This window comes from Zalophus californianus, chromosome 1 (assembly GCF_009762305.2).
Source record: "Zalophus californianus isolate mZalCal1 chromosome 1, mZalCal1.pri.v2, whole genome shotgun sequence".
NCBI lineage: Eukaryota > Metazoa > Chordata > Mammalia > Carnivora > Otariidae > Zalophus > Zalophus californianus.
Genome location: NC_045595.1, coordinates 20437380 through 20454130, shown reverse-complemented (window position 1 = coordinate 20454130; position 16751 = coordinate 20437380). Strand labels below are relative to the sequence as shown.

General features: G+C 45.5%; 1 protein-coding gene across 2 annotated transcripts; it reads right to left on the bottom strand.

Moving 5' to 3' along the window:
• Positions 1–254: 254 nt before the first annotated feature.
• LOC113917600 (IQ domain-containing protein F3) lies at positions 255–8683 on the bottom strand. Of its 2 annotated transcripts, XM_027585483.2 has the most exons (4): positions 8598–8680; positions 8387–8431; positions 1719–1853; positions 255–700 (listed from the first exon to the last, which is right to left on the bottom strand). In XM_027585483.2, the coding sequence occupies exons 1-4, from the start codon at positions 8613–8615 to the stop codon at positions 266–268; spliced, it is 633 nt and encodes a 210-aa protein (XP_027441284.1). In that variant the 5' UTR covers positions 8616–8680; the 3' UTR covers positions 255–265. The 2 variants fall into 2 exon arrangements, with proteins under 2 accessions (XP_027441284.1, XP_027441285.1); XM_027585484.2 differs by lacking the exons at positions 255–700; positions 1719–1853 and adding an exon at positions 7182–7625 and having other exon boundaries at positions 8598–8683.
• Between the last annotated feature and the right edge of the window lie 8068 nt (positions 8684–16751).

Here is a 16751-nt window from a genome sequence, read left to right as displayed (position 1 = left end):
GTGTCCCTGGAGTTGGCTGAGTGGGCGGCCCTGCAACCCCAACTCTCTTACCCATGGCAGACATTGCTCATCAATTACAGGCCCCACTCACCCAGCACAGAATTCTTCTCCACCAGAGACCCCAGATGACCTCAGCCAATTCCTCAGAGCTGAGCGTGCCAGGCCCAGTCTCTGCCAACATTTTCCCTGACTCTGCTGACGCAGGGACCTCTGGGGCTGGTCTGACAGAGACCCAGTGACACAGAGTGGGAGCAGACCCGATCAGTTAGTTCTTTATTGGGAAGGGGATGCTGTCTGTAATCTGACACATCTGTGACCCCAGAGAGATCTCAAGTTCAAGTCCCAGATGGGTTGCTGTGAGGTCATAGTTGCCATGGAAAAAGCCACGGGAATGGCAATTATGCCAGCGCCAATAGATCTGGATGATGCGGACAGCATGGAGCAAATTCCAGTAACGAAGGCGTATGCGCCACATGCGGACCAAGGACTGCAGCTTGACCACTGCCCATTCTTGCTGTGCATAAAACTCTAGGGTCACTCGCCGTCTGTCCTCCAGCAGCTTTGCCAGCGTCACCTTCCACCAGTGCTGAATGATACATGCTCTGAGTGCTGCGTGTAGCAAGGTCCTGCGCACCAGAGTACCCCGCCACCATGCCTGGATCTTTATGGCTTTCTGCTCTTGGTCAGGGCGCTTCTTTTTCTTTGGGGGGAGAGGTTGCAAAGATAAAGAAGGGATTCTCAGGGAACATTCCCCACCCACCTCAGCTCCAGGGCATGCCAAGAAGGGCTTCCTCAGAAGTTCAGGAGCACTGGGCAGGGACCCAGTAGACCAGATATGTGTCCTGTCTCTGCCCCTCTCTCTTAATGCACCTGGACACATCACATTGTCCCCTGAGGCTCAGGCTCCTCATCTGTAAAATGGAGCATTCTGGCACTAGCTATCCCGCCATTACATGGACCTGGTTGGCCTGTCTGGAACAAGCATGCCATGAATCATGTTCCACCGGGGCCTGGCCACCTACCTGGGCTGCACAGTCTTTCCCTCCACCACCGCCCCGCACCCCGCACTGAGACAGCTGGAGAAGCAGCATCCTTTGTTTGCTTTCATGCCTGACTCCAGCTCAACCCACAACCTGCTGTGTCCCTCTGTCAAGTCACAGTATTAGAAGTTTCTCTGCTCCACACAGTGTGGAGTCCTTCTCATTTAGCTCTCACTTTCACTTCTTTGTGTTCTCACATCTTAAACTTCAGTTAGCACGCATGCATGCACACATGTGTCTGCACGCGCACACACACAGTTCTAGACTCGGCTTTCCCTGTATGTGGCAATGCCTTCCCCAAACACAGCCTCACTGCCCCACTCCCCATCTTGGCATGGTCTGATCTCCCCTTGTCAGGGGTTCCCCTCCCTACAACCAAGTCTCTGTGCCTCAGTTACCCACCTTTCTCTTACTGAGAAGGAACTTGGGGGAGAGGATAACCAAAGATAAACCAGAATGTCCCAGGCCAACCATTCATCCTGATTGGCCTGGGACATTCTGGTTTATGCTTATTGTTCCCTGAGCAATCACTCAGAGCCCAGTCTTTTACTCACAAATGGAACCTGGTTCAGATGACAGATTCCAGGATCATGCTATGCTATGGGGCACAGAGAAGACAACCTATCACTCTTTGCAAATAGGAGTCACCCTCAACTTTGAGGGTCTCCATTGACCTACCTTTGGTGGAGGGGGTGGAGTTGGAAGTAGAGGCTCTTCTTTCTTTTTCTCTTTCTCTTTCCCTTTCCCTTTCTCTTTCTTCTCTTTTTCTTTCAGCACTGTGGTTTCATCTGGATCCTTCTTAATGATTTCATCCTTACGTAATTAGAGTTTAGAAGGGAAAGATATCAGTAAGGGTTCTCTGTACAACTGTGTGTGCCAAGTCCACCACACACTCCTGCCTTGCCCGGAGATCCTAGATATAGGACTTGCAACCTGAGTTAACTGTGGAAATCCACCTTCCCCTCCCTGCAACTTTGGGTGGCTCTCACTTATACAACATCAAATTCCCATGGCTTGGATATAGATGGTTCAAATACCCTCAGGTCTGCAATCCCCTAAATTCCCCATAGTTAAGAACTCAATTGTCCCATCACTTTCGGGCCTGCACTCTTCCTTGAGACCCATACAATTTTTTGCTGATATCAGTAGTTTGTTCCTTTTTACTGCTGAGTAGTAGATATACCACAGTTTGATTAACCATTCACCCATTTGGGTTATGTCCACTTTTTTTTGGCTATTATTCTACTATGAAATTTTTGTAGAAGTTTTTGTTTTTGTTTTCAGTTTTCTTGGATACATACTTAAGAGTGGAATTGCTGGGTCTTATGGTAACTCTATATTTAGCTCTTGAGAGACCAAAAACTGTTTCCACATCAGCCATCCCATTTTACATTCCTAAGAGCAACGTGTGTAAGATCCAGTTTCTCCAATCCTACTATCTGCTATATTTCAGATATTAGCATATTGCAGAGAGGCAGTCAACTGCATTTGCTGATGTGAATGGGGATGGATAAAGATAAGTAAAAGGGAGGGTTCAGAAAGGAACTTTAATCAAATAGATTTGGTGAATGGTCAAGGCACAAGGAGAAGCAATTTTTGGATAAAATCATGAAATTGGGGAATGAGAATCCTGTTTCTGCCACATTATGTTTGAAAACACTGGGTGTTATACCCAACTAATGGATCATTGAACACTCCATCAAAAAACTAATGATGTACTATATGTTGGCTAAGTGAATTTAAATTAAAAAAATAACAAAAAGAAAGAAAGAAAAAACCTATTAGACATCAAAGCAAGATGTCAAGTAGGAAGCCATACCTTGGGTATGGAATTCAAAGGAGGTATCAAGGATAGTGATATAGATTTGAGTGTCATCAGGATATAGCAGATATTTAAGACCATGTGACTGGATGATGTTATCTGGGAATACAGATTAAAAGAGACTAAAATAAGTTCTTTTTAAAGATTTTATTCATTTATTTGTCAGAGAGAGACACAGCAAGAGAGGGAACACAAGCAGGGGGAGCGGGAGAGGGAGAAGCAGGCTTCCCGCCGAGCAGGGAGCCTGATGCGGGGCTGGATCCCAGGACCCTGGGGTCATGACCTGAGCCGAAGACAGATGCTTAATGACTGAGCCACCCAGGCACCCCGAGACTAAAAGAAGTTTTAAGACTGAGCCTCTCATAGGTTAGATGCTCATCAATGAAGAAGCCATTGATAAGATTAAGAAAAAGCAGCCAGTGAAGAACACCAGAAGAGCAAAGTGGAGGGGGTGGCTTTGGATGGAGCAAAGACAAGTCATTTCTTTTATTCTTTTTTTTTTAAAGATTTTATTTACCTATTTTATTTTAGAGAGAGAGCCTGAGCGAGCAGGGGGAGGGGCAGAGAGGGAGAGAGAGAATCTCAAGCAGAGTTCATGCTGAGTGTGGAGCCTAATGTGGGGCTTGATATCATGACCCTGAGATCATGACCTGAGCCGAAACCAAGAGTCAAACACTTAACCAACTGAGCCACTCAAAAGCCCTAATTAGTCAGCTTTTAAAAGGAGGGAAATTCTGACACACACTACAACACGGATGAACCATGACAATATTACGCTCTGGTAAAGAAGCCAGTTACAAAATACTGTATTTTGGTTCTACTTTTATGAGAGACCTAGAGTATTCACATTCAGAGATACAGAAAGGAGAAGCGTGGCTGCCTGGGGTGGTGTGGGGAGATTTGGGGAGGTATGGGGAGACTGTTTAGCGGGTGCAGTGTGTCAGTTTGGGGAGATGAAAAAGTGCTTGAGATGGATAGTGATGATGATTAAACAACAATTTGAATAGACTTAGTTACACCACAGAACTGTACACTTAAACATTGTTACAATGGTAAATTTCATGTTATGTGCATCTTACTGCAAATTTTTGTCCTTTATTTTTTTATTATTAACATGTAATGTATTTGTTTCAGGGGTACAGGTCTGTGATTCATCAGTCTTACACAATACACAGTGCTCAGCACAACACATACCCTCCCCAGTGTCCATCACCCAGCCCCCCATCCCTCCCACCCCCCTCTGCTCCAGCAACCCTCAGTTTTGTTTCCTGAGATTAAGAGTCTCTTATGGTTTGTCTCCCTCTCTGGTTTCTTCTTGTTTCATTTTTCCTCTCTTCCCCTATGATCCTCTGCCTTGTTTTTCAAATTCCACATATCAGTGAGATCATATGATAATTGCCTTTCTCTGATTGACTTATTTTGCTTAGCATAATACCCTCTAGTTCTAGTTCTAGAGCAAAAGGCAATATTTCTTTTTTTGATGGCTGCATAATATTCCATTGTATATATATATATACACCACATGTTCTTTATCCATTCATCAAAGACAATTCATTTTAACTCAAGGAGCGTGTGATGCTCCTGAAGCCAAATAGAGAGTGTTTCAAGTAAGATAGAGTGGTCAACCTGTAGTCTGATGCAGAGAGAGGGCAGAGGACAGAGAATTCACCACCGTCATGTAAACAAGTTAGTTGGTGATTTTAGATGGTGTAGTTTTTATTGTTTAACCAACTACCCAAAACATAAAGGCTTAAAACAATAACCATTTACAGAGCTCATAGTTCTGTGGAGTAACAATGGGCTAGCCTCATCTGGGTGATTCTTTTCTCAGCTGGGCCCACTCAAAAATATGTGTTCAGTTGGCAGGTGTGATGGAGGCTGGTGGTGTAAGATGGCCTCATCAGAGACGGCTCATCTCTGTCCCATGTTGTGTCTAATGCTACAGCAGTAGTCTCCTTGCTCACATAGTGGATGATTGTTCAAGACCTCTTAAAGTCTAAGCTTGCAACTGGCACAATATCACTTTCACTGCATACTGTTGGCCAAAGAAAGTCACAAGGGAAGCCTAGATACAAAAGGAGGTTAAGTAACCTCTGTTTCTTAATTGATAAACTTATAAAATCGCATTGCAAAGGGGCATGGATACAAGGAGGGAAGTAACATTGGTCATTTTTGCAAACAATCTTTCTCAATCAATACTTTTTGACCTGTGAAGTTTCTGTGGGGCGGAGGGGAAGGGCAGCCCAATTGAAGTGAGTTTAGGAGAGAATGGGAGGAGAGAAAGGAGAGACAGTGACCTGTTTTGCTATGAGGAGATGAACCAGAACAGGACCTAGTCAAGAATAGGCACTGCCACATGCGAACCCAAGGAGTTTTTAATGGTGGAGAACACTGTATGCTGATGGAAATGATCTGGTGAAAAGGTAGAACTGATTTAGAGAAACAAATGAAATTACAGAAACACATCATTGCAAAGGCAAGAGGTGATAGTGGGCAAAAGAAAAAGAAGAGCACCAGAAGAGCAATGTGTTGGGGGTGTGGCTTTGGATGGTGCAAAGACAACTCATTTCAACTCAAGGAAGGCAACAGGTGTGGTACGAATGGCACTGAGATGGGGGATGAGACGGTAGGGAGATAGGGGGCCAGTCCACTGCCATTTTCTCAGTTCAGTGTATAGTAACTTCATCATTTGAGGTCAAAAGGAAAGAGGAAGAACTGCCTCTTTGAGGAGAGAAGAAAGAGTGTGAAGTCTTCAGGTCAAAAAGCAAATTTACAGAGAAGTGTTTTGAGAAGTAAGTCTGTCCATCTGTGGTCCTGAATATGAACCCAAACCATGCAATATGGTGATTTGTTTTTCTTTAAGGAAATTCAATTCTTCTGGTGCAGGATGAAGTAGGTGAAGGATTGGGTTCATACAGAGGTGGAAAGAGGGCCAACGGGGGTAAAACTGTAGGAGAATCCTCAACAGAGAATGGAATCCGAGCTGGGCACAAGGGCAGTACAACGCTGGTAAGGTCAGTCTTTGGGAAGTCCTAATTAGAACTAAAGAAACATTTGTATCGATGCATAAGAATCAGTGATTCTAACACAGAGGTTGGCAAATTTTTTCTGTAAAGGGCCAGATAGTATTTTAGGATTGATGTCAATACAGTCCCTGTCACAACCACTCAACTGCAGGCCATAGTTTTCTGACCTTTGCCCTAAAGCATAGAAAGCAAAAGTCAGAGACCAAGATGATTGAAATCAGTATTATTGTCGCTGTGGTCAGTTATGACAAGAACCAGGGCAACGCCACCCAAAGTATGGTGAGCATTTGTTACCACTGAGATTAAGTACAAAGCTTGAGATGAGGCACTTAGAAATTTGTATATCAAATTGAAATAGCAGTTTTATGTGTGTTTGGTCTAACCATTAAAAACAAGCCTTATACTCTGTATACCTTTTCTACTTATTTTTTTCATAATTCATTTTTATTGTTTTACAAAAGAATTTGGTCTATGATGGATTGGACATTTTAAAAATAATGCTGCTACCTTACAGGCAATTATAGGGGTGAGTGATTCAGGTAGAATGGAAGTGAAAATCACTGGAGGTGAGAGGCAAGGGGCTTGAGCTGTCATCTAGACAATGTTGAAGTCACTAAGAATGGTAGCACACATAGGGTGGCAATGATATCAGTAGGAGCCCTATGTGTGTTTCAGCACCACGCAGAAGCTGGTCCTGAGGGTGGAGGCAGAGCTGAGTTTCCTTAGCATCGTAATATATGCTATTTCCCAAAGAAAACAATATCCAGGTCAGCGCAAAACTTGCAGAACCTCGGGCCCAGTCATCACTAAGGCCAGCCTCCTATGCATTCTCTGGGCTGTGCGGCTCCCAAGAGAGCCAACCAAATGTCTGACTTAGGTCTGGGGGCTTGCCAAATAGAGAGCCAATGGCTGCGAGCCCCAGCTGGCCTGCAATGGCAGACTGCCAGAGCATGGATCCAGAGGCAATTCTCATAAGAGGAGGTGCCCAGAGTCTTTGGGAATATAAAGCCGCCCCCTCCCACCCCCAGCCAATTGCAAGTTCAGGAGACAAGGATGGTGCCGGGGCTATGGAACCATAGACTTGGTTCTGGATGTGTGACGACAGCCTCGGGTGGCAGCTTCTGATCTGGACAGAGTCAGTGGCATTCAGCCACTGTCAGTCCAAAGCAGGGGCCACAGACACCGAGGGGTGGGAGTCGGGGGAGAGAGATAGCTGTCTCCCCGCGCAGAAGAGGGCAGCAGGGCTCTTGGGTCTTCATAGTGTGGGAGTCACTGAGACACACAAAACCTGGTCAGACGTTTATTGGGGCAGTGGAGCCAGTTCTCCACCCTATATCACTTTTAGACTGATAGGATTTCAATGTGGAACTCGGGATGGCTGGGAGTGACTTCATACTGTTCCTGTAGAATATCACAGGTCTGGAAGGTGAAGCAGCCCTTTGGGACCTGGAGGATGCAGAGGGCGTTGCACATGTGGCAGTATCGTCGATGGCACTGCCACATGCGAACCCAGGACTGGAGCTTGACAGCCGCCTCCTCCTGGATGACATAGATCTTCAACAGGTCCTGCCGCCGCTTAAGAACCCGCCTCCACAGGAGTGTTCTCCACCAGATCTGAATCATCCAGGCCATGAGGGCAGCCACCAGCAGAGTGCGACGCACCAGGGTGCCCCGCCACCAGGCCTGGATCTTCCCAGCCGCCTTGACTCTTGCTCTGAGGCGTTTTTCACGAAGCCACTAACCAAGCAAAGCAGAGGACTCCATGTGAATTTGTCACAGACAGCCGCAAGTCTGGTGTCTGTCACGAAGGAGCTCTGATCTTCTCTTTTAACAACGAGGCTTCCCCCTGGTGGTTCTGGGGACCCAGGAGTCCTGGGTGGGGTTTTGCCTCTACTGTCTTGTCTGTGGCCATAGACACAAGGGCTCATCCTCCGAGTCACAGGGTCCTCATCTACAAAATGGGGATACGCTTGCTCTCTGGTCTTCACAGGTTCGTGGAATCACTGGAAACACTTTCTGATCCAGAAGCCCTGGCATGGGTTTGAGGAACCAAAGGGTCCTCTGAGGTTGAACCTCTGCATTTATGGCCTGCATCTCAGCCCAGATCCCCACCTGTGATGTTGCCTCCTGATGCTTCTACGCCATGCCATGGCCCCTTGAGGTCTCGCCCTTACCTCACTTTTTTTGATTTCCACTACTACCTCTCAGTCACCCCCATATCCTTCTAAACCCAGGCCACTCCTTCTCCAGCTTTCCAGTTCCCACAGCTGTGCCCCAACTTCCAGTGACCTGCCCACATCCTGCTTCCTCACCTCACTGTTGTTTCTCCATGCTTAACACAGCTCATTCAGAACAGGGAGGGAATTTATGGGGACAGAAGAGTAACACTGAGCTGACTCCTCAGCCTTGGGACCAGAGATGGATCCTCCACTTTTAGGGACTCTGTGGCCAGACGATCAGTGATCTGTGGTTCTCTCATGTTCCTGGGCCCCACCTACCTTCAGTTTCTCTTTCTCTAGTGCATCCTTATCTGGACCAGACTTCTGCAATCAGAATATAGGGAGAAAGCATGAGTGAGGACCAGCTTCTGTGCAGAGTTCTCACAGCCCTACCTCCCCATTCTTCCTGAGTCCTTTGAAGTTATCTGGTACTTCCTTCTGCCGTGGGCCAGCTCCCCATCCCCAGGGAGGGGGTGTATGACTGTCTTACACAGCATTTACTGCCCATGGTTTTGGGGCAGTGTTTCTGGTGTTCAGACCCCCTCTGGTTGCTGCTCCATTGGTCCTGGCAGAGGCAGGAAGGGTGGGAGAGGAGGAGATAGCCATGATGTCACAAGGGCAACTATGACCCAGGGACCAGGTTGCCTTCTTCAGGCTCAAAGTTGTTGGATAAAGAGGAAACACCTGCCCATTTCCCTTCTGCCAGGGATGGACTAATGTCCTTGATGAAACCACAGCCCCTGTGAGTCTGTCCTGTCCCAAGGGTGACTTCTACTCTGCCCACCCACAGGACCCTCCTGTCATCAACCACTGAGGAGAGAAGCTTATGCATTGCAGAGGAAGGCATATGGGCTCAGGCTTCTCCCTGTATCCTGCCTTCTCTGCCACCGTGCCCTTCCTCAGTGTGTGGGAAAGTCCTTTTAATGAGGATCACTGTGAGTATGGAGGGTGAGCAGAAGGGGCCAAGGAAGGGTCAGGATGGAGGTAGCCCAGTCAATTTCTACACCTTCCAGCTGTCGTCACCCCCTGTCCTTCTGCAGCTGTTTGGTGCCTAGCAAGCCAATATTATGTTTCTAAAAACAAAACAAGCCCTTTCATTTTGTATCTGAAACTTAGTGGGCTGGGGGAATTTTCTAAACATGAGCCATTATATCAGAGAGTGTCCCCCAATGTAGTCTCCTCTGGTGGTGGCAATGGTCTATTTTAAAGGGTTGCTTAGTTATTCAGGCTTGCTTCCAAGACCAGCTGCCTCTGGCTATCTCCAATGCCATCTCTCGGCCACGTTCACTTCTCTTAACCAATTCTAGATAGCCCCCCTCCAGCCCTCAGTAACATGCTGACGTGGTCTCTTCATTTCAAGGCATCAACTCCCCACCAAAAAAGACAGGATTTGGCTTTCTGCCCCATCCCAAACAACCCCACTGTTTCTCCTTTCATCTTCCCAATTAGGGCACTTGCAATTTAGGTCCCTAGGCACAATTTAGTGTTTATTATCATCATGACTCTGTGAGTTCCACTGACCACGGCGCTCCAGAGCCCACTCTGATTCCCTATCCTTTCCTGAACAACTTCCTAAAGGCTTTTTATTATGTTTCAATATATACAAGGTTTGACAACAGATAATGAACTCCCTATGTCCTCATGACCCAGCAGAACCTGTTCTCCTCCTCTCTGCTCCACTGCTGAGTTCAGTCACCCCAGCGTTTCCCTACAGCAGACAGCACTGGGAGAAGCATCTTCCCGCGCATCTCCGTGCAGCCCTGGGAAACATTCTCCAAGGGATGCACACTGGTGTGACTTGCTGAATCATGGGACAGGTGACTCCTCCACACTACTAAATGCTGACAGACTGCTCTCCACAGTGGCAGCACCAGTCCAACCTCTGTCAATCACCTCCTAATTTCTGCTGAACTGAAAGATGTGGAGTGGTGTCACCTTGCTGTTTTAGTTTGCATTTCTGAGTAGGGACTTGAGCAGAGCATGAGTCTTCACAGTGACTAACTGGGCTCCAATCTTGACACAGACCTTTTCTGGCTGTGTGAACTGGAGCAAGTCTTTCAGTGGTGTCTGTTTCTTCCTGGGCAAAGTGGAGAGAGCAACATGGCGCCTCCCTTAAGGAGCTGTTGTGGAAAAGCAAGCAGGTGAAGTCCTTGGAATGGCACCTGGTCCTGGGACGGCTCTGTGTCTTTCAGTTCTCAGGATTATTTCATCTTGGCCTCCTGTCACCTATGTGCAATTGCCTGATCTAGTCCTTGGCCTATTTTTCTACTGGAATCCCATCATCCTCTTGTAGGACTTCCTTGGACTGGACTTCCTTTGCTGGATAGAAATGTTGCAAATATCTTTTCCCAGACAACCACCTGCCGGCTGACTTTTTTCATGGTGTTGTTCGTTGCACAGATATCATTCTATCCGTGTCCCCCTTTATAATTGTGCTTTTGAAATTTTTTAAACTGCTGCTTTCCCATCCAGGATCACATGTTTTCCTATTAAATTCTGGTTTACATCTTACATTGAGGTCTTCAGCAAGTGACAGGAACATGATCCTGTGCACTGTGTCTCCCTCTTTCTTGGATTCAGTCCCTCATTTGGATAGAGCACATGCTATGATAGTTTCCTAAGGAAAGGATGGATATAAATGGATGGAAAAATGGATGGAAAAAATGCATGGATATAAATATGTAGAGATTGCAAGCCTGAAAATGACTTTTTTTACCCTCAAATATGATTGATAGTTTTGCTTAGTATGGAATACCAGATTGCAAATAGTTTTCCTTCAGAATTTTGAGGAATTTGTTTTACTTTTTTCTAGAGGTCTAATGTTACTCTGATTCCTTTGTCCATGTGATGTGACTTATTTTTTCCTCTTTGGAAGCTTTTAGGATCTTCTCTTTATCCCTGTAGTTTTTAGGATGTTCTGAAATTAATGTTGTTTCAATAAGTAATTATGTAATGAAGGAATACGTGATTCCATATAGGTCTTGGATTTGTGGCTTCATCAGGGTTCAAATCCTACTCCCTAGAAACAACTGTCTTAACATCTCGGAGCCAAACCATCCCAGATCCCTCGTACCCAATAGACATGTTATTCTCAGCCTCTCTGAGATGTCCCCCTCCCCATTCATTGTATGGGGCATGTTAGTTTATAAAATTTGTATGATCCAACTCTGGAAAACCTTATTGGGTTTTTTAAAAAATAATTTCTACCAGGGCGCCTGGGTGGCTCAGTCAGTTAAGTGTCTGCCTTCAGCTCAGGTCATGATCCCAGGGTCCTGGAATTGAGCTCTGCATCAGGCTCCCTGTGGGGAGCCTGCTTCTCCCTCTCCACCTGCTGCTCCCCCTGCTTGTGCTATCTTGCTCTTTCTCTCTGTCAAATAAATGAATAAAAGTCTTTAAAAAAATAATAAAAGAAAATTTCTACCTTTCAATTTTCTTAATTTAATATGTATAGAAATCTTACTAGTCAAATCATTGATTGATCCTCTAATTTTCCAATATTTTCTACACTATTTTCTTTTTTTAAAAGATTTATTTATTTATTATTTTTGAGAGAGAGAGCATGAGTGGGGGAGGCCCAGAGGGAGAGGGACAAGCAGACTCCATGCTTAGCATGGAACCCAATGTGGGGTTTGACCCGACAACCCTGAGATCATGACCTGAGCTGAAATCAAGAGTGGGACATTTAACCAACTGAGCCACCCAGGCACCCCTACACTATTTTCTAACTCTGTTTTTTTATTTTACTTTTGGAAGATTTTCTCCATTTTTAAGAGTCTTAACTTTCAAGAGCTCTTTCCTGGCCTCAGACTATTCTCCTTTTATAGCACACTATTCTTGTTTCATTGATCTGTTATCTCTTATTAGGAATATTAGTTATGATTGTTAGTTTGGGTTCTTAAACCTTTTTCTTCTGTTCCCCGTATTGTCTCTATTTCTTTTAATTCCCCTTTTTTTCTATTTCTGTTTTTATCTCAGTCTCTCATGTTGATGATCCTTGTTTGTCTATTCATGAGTATGAGCTTGGCACTAGAATGCCAAAGGGAAGCTCCATGTGCATCCATAGGACTTACTAACTGGCGCCACTCAGTGTGGGGTAATAAGGCAGAGTTGGGTTTTGTTTCAATGGGGGACCCTAAATATCAGCATTCAATTTTTTTTAGTCTTTGGAGCTTGTGGTAGATTGTTTTAGTGGTCTTATATGCATACTTTTTCCTATGGGACTTTGTACTTTCTTCCCATTTGGCAGCATATGCTTTGGCCAGCAGAATAAGGTGGAATGATGATACGCAAATTTGGCCTTGGCTTCAAAAGTCTTCGCCAATTTATATTTGCCCTCTTGTACTTCTGCCATTGCCAACAAGGAAGTGCCCAGGCAGCCTGCTGGTATGAAGAGGAGGATGGGAAACACGTGGAGCAGAGCTTCCTCAGCCAAGCTCTCCCACCAAAACACAGCCTGGGGCAACATGCTTACTGTTGTAGGTCACTGACGCTGTGGCGGTTTGCTAGACAGCATTTGCGTAGCAATAATTAACTGATGCCCCAGAGAGGAATCCCAGAACATCCAGTCAGAGAGTAGAATGAAACCTGACTGCAAGCTTCAGGGAGGTGAACTGGCACAGAGGGCTGGAGGCCTCCCTGTCCAGCCTACACACTTTCAATTAATCCCTCCATTTTGGTACGGTGCTTCACCTCTCTTCTGCCTTTAACCATGACTGAAATCCCTGAGGCTAGATGCTCTCTCGTTCAACTTATGCAGAAAATAAGCCTCTCTTCTGTCAGGGTGGAGGAGGGCTATTGTCCAGCTTTACATAGGAAGGAGGAGAATGGGGTGAAGGGAAAATACAACAAATTCTTATTTAAATGTTTGTTCTTCATTGTAGTTGGTGCCTCAGTTCTTAGTAGTTGGCGCCTCAATTACATATTGTTGTTATTATTATAGTCTTGTGGTGTATTTTAACGTGACTTATCATACTCCTACCTTCTAGTCTCTTTTTTCAAAATTGTCTTGACTGTGGACACTTAGTCAATGTGATTTTTTTTTTTTTGTATCAGTTTGTCAAATTCCCAAAAACTCCTGATGATATTTTTATAGGAATTGAATTTAACTTACAGATAAACTTGGAGATAACTGACAACTTTACAATGGTAAGTCATTCTATCAATAACTATATGGTATATTTCTCCTTTTATTTGGTTTCCTTGTACATCCTTTGAGCTGTGGACAGAAGTGGCATGTGTAACTTCAAGGATATGCCCTAAAAGAGAAGGAGCATGCCTTTCTCCTCCTCCTTCCTCCTTGCTGGCTAGACTGTGGATAGGAATATTGAAGTTGAAGCAGCTGGGGCACCTGGGTGGCTCATTTGATTAAGCTCTGACTCTTGATCTCAGCTCAGGTCTTGATTTCAGGGTCGTGAGTTCAAGCCCTAGGTTGGGCTCCACCAATGTGGAGTCTCCTTAAAAAACAAAACAATAACAACAAAAAGAAACCTCAGAAGCCATTTGGGATCATGAAGTGACCTTGGGCCAGATACCATATATAGCCAAGTAACAAGTTAGAAGGGGCCAGGATTCCTCCCCCTTGAAGTTCCATATGGGCCTAGATACTTATTTCTGAACTTCTTTGGGAAAGAGAAATAAAACTCCAATTTATTTGAACCTCTGTTCCTTCACAGTGACCACATAGTTATGTTCTACCTCAGTGGTTCTCAAAGTGGTGTTCCCTAGAACAAGAGCCACAGCATCACCTGGAACTTACTAGAAATACCCATTCTTGGGACCCTCTACTGAATCAGAAGTGCTGGGTAGGGCCCAGCAATCTGCTTTAATGAGCCCTCCATGTGACTGTAATGTGTGCTACCATTTGAAAAGCATTGTTCTATTTCTCTCCTAAGTCGAACACACACAATAGGATGTCCATGGGACGACTGCTTACTTTCTTTAGGAGGCAGAGCTCAGAGGTTATCCTGGAAGTGAAGGCTTCCACACGTATACTTTGTGTGAGTTGAGTAGAGGGCAAGAGAAAGATGTGACAATTTTATTTATTCCTAATACAGTTGTTTCATGAATGGCTGATGGTTGCCCATGTCTCCTTCCTGCTGACTTGTTGAACTAGGCTAATTAAAGACTCCACATTTGGCTCATAGGTCACCAATCCATGATTAGATTCATATTCGGGCCATTCTGATTCTAGATAATTTGAAGATTTACCCATTAATCCACAGCATTTTCCCCTTTCACTGCACTACACAGCATTACAAGAATGTTCTGGTCCTCTGGGCACTTTAAATGAGAGATAATCCCACACTTACTGTCAAGAATTCCCTAGGCACACCTTCTGCCAAGTTTCCAATTAAAAAACCAATTTTTGAAAACCACTTTCTGGAAATCAGCTCACATCAAATTCAATTTATTATTCAATCAGTTTATTAATCTATTGAGATCTCCTATTCTTTTGTTTTCTGTCTCAGCAAACTGACTTAAGTGAAAATGAGGGTTTATTGGCTCACAAAGTGAATTCCTATAGTATAGGTAGTGGTAGCCTCAGGCATGGCTGGATCCAGAGGCCCAAAGGAATCCTCAGGGCTTCATCTCTCTCCTGGCACCTGTTGGATCTACTTTCCTCTGTGTCAGCTCCATTCTCAGTTATTGCCATGTTGTGTCTATAGCAGCTCTGGTTTCATAATCTTTATAGTTGGCAATCCTAGGAGTTCCAAAATGGCACCAGAATGGAGACTCAGTGGCCTGGTTTGTGTCATGTGCTCATCCCTGAACCACAGGCATAAAATATTCTGACATTCCTGTAAGTACTTGCACATCCTAGGCTGAGTCTGGATTAGGTAAGTGCCTCCATCATCCAGGAGCAACCATGTTGGTGCCCTCCGTGAGACTTCTCCCTCTTGTCTTTGTGAGTCTCTTAGGGATAAGGAGTACGCAGGGCCTAGAAGAGCATAACTTTATCTGAGGATTGGCAGGTTAACTATTAATGATCTTTGCCAAAACGTACAGATCCAGAAAATCCAGTGAATTGAAAAAACAGAGGCAAGGAGACATGACATTATGAAATGGGTGGAGAGGAAGGCCTGGACTGAGGGAGAAAGATACGGAGGATCATAAACAGATAGTTATAGATAGAGTGAAAGACAAACTTATGAGGGGTAGACAGAGACACGTAGAGAGATGAAGACCAATAGGGCAGGATCTGTAGCTGAAATGGAGAGACAACAATAGATCCTCCCTCCACCACCCAGTACACACACACACACACACACACACACGTGCAAACATTGCCACAGAGAAGTAATAATTCAAGGAGCCCAAAAATAACATGTCTATTGGGTAGGAGGGATCTAGGATGGTTATCTGAGAGATTCATTCAGGGATGGTGGGACAGGTGTTTCTAGAAAGTAGGATGTGAACGATGGTGTAACCACAAATCCAAGGTCTGGTAGGATTGTGGACTCATTCATTACGTATTTACTGAAGCCACAACTTAATGAAAAGTTTATTTCAAAACTTGAACAGACTTTCCTCCAAAGGGGTGCAAATGGCCAAAAAGGCTCGTACCTGGCTTGGGATGATTAAAGCAGAGGAATATGGCCTTCTGGGGGTGTGCTCAGGACAAAGAGAGAGGAAGTATGGCCCTGAACTGGTTCGTTTGCTGACGAAAGGCACGCTCCGGGATGAGTCCTTTGCTATCTCTAAGAACTGGCTGGCCCTGGGAGGGGCAGTCTCTCCCAACCCAGAAAGGGATTTTTTTAAGGATGACAAAATGGCCTAATATGAAGAACCTAAAATATATATGTATATATAATAACTTATTGGAAAGGGAGAGAGAGGGAGAAGCAGAGAGAACCTACCGACCTAGGTTCTGGGAACAGCGCTGAAACCGGAGTCCTTGCTTTCCTGGAGCTCGCCCTCTAGTGGGGGCAACAGAAAATAGAAAGTGAGGTAAGATAAACTTGGGTAGTGACTGGGACTTTGAAAGCAGGAAAGCAGAGTCAGGTAGTAGAACATACAGTAGGGGGTGGGGAAGCCATTTCAATAAGGTGGTCAAAGAAAGTCTCCCTGAGGAGGGAGCATGGAGCAGAGACACGTGAGTGGAGGGGAGCTCCATCTGGAAAGACTATCTCAGGAGAGGAGGCAGCAAGTGCAAATTTCTGAGATGGGAGCGTGTGTGGGGGGAGATCTGAAGAGCAGGGTGGCCAGGAGGGACATGGAGAGGGTGACACAGCCAGGGCCAGATCATGCAGGCTTATGGAGACCCAGGAGGGCTTTTGGAATTGTTCTAAATTTAATGGGAAGACACAGAGCATCAGGTGACGCAACCTCCACGTGCCACAACCACAGGGGGTGCCATGTACATGGACCACATTGTGAAGGAGTGTCCCTGGAGTTGGCTGAGTGGGCGGCCCTGCACCCCCAACTCTCCTACCCATGGCAGACATTGCTCATCAATTACAGGCCCCACTCACCCAGCACTGGATGCTCAGAATCCTTCTCCACCAGGGACCCCAGATGACCTCAGCCAATTCTTCAGAGCTGAGCGTGCCAGGCCCAGTCTCTGCCATCATTTTCCCTGACCCTTTGCTGACACAGGGACCTCCTGGGGCTGGTCTGACAGAGACACGGTGACACAGAGTGGGAG

Bases quoted from the DNA above. Each gene is read 5' to 3' on its own strand.
- LOC113917600 (XM_027585483.2), bottom strand. The intron at 1,854-8,386 runs GTAGGTGGGGCC...TAATTACGTAAG, and splicing joins TAGAGAAAGAGAAACTGAAG to GATGAAATCATTAAGAAGGA. The intron at 701-1,718 runs GTAGGTCAATGG...CTCCCCCCAAAG, and splicing joins CTCCACCCCCTCCACCAAAG to AAAAAGAAGCGCCCTGACCA.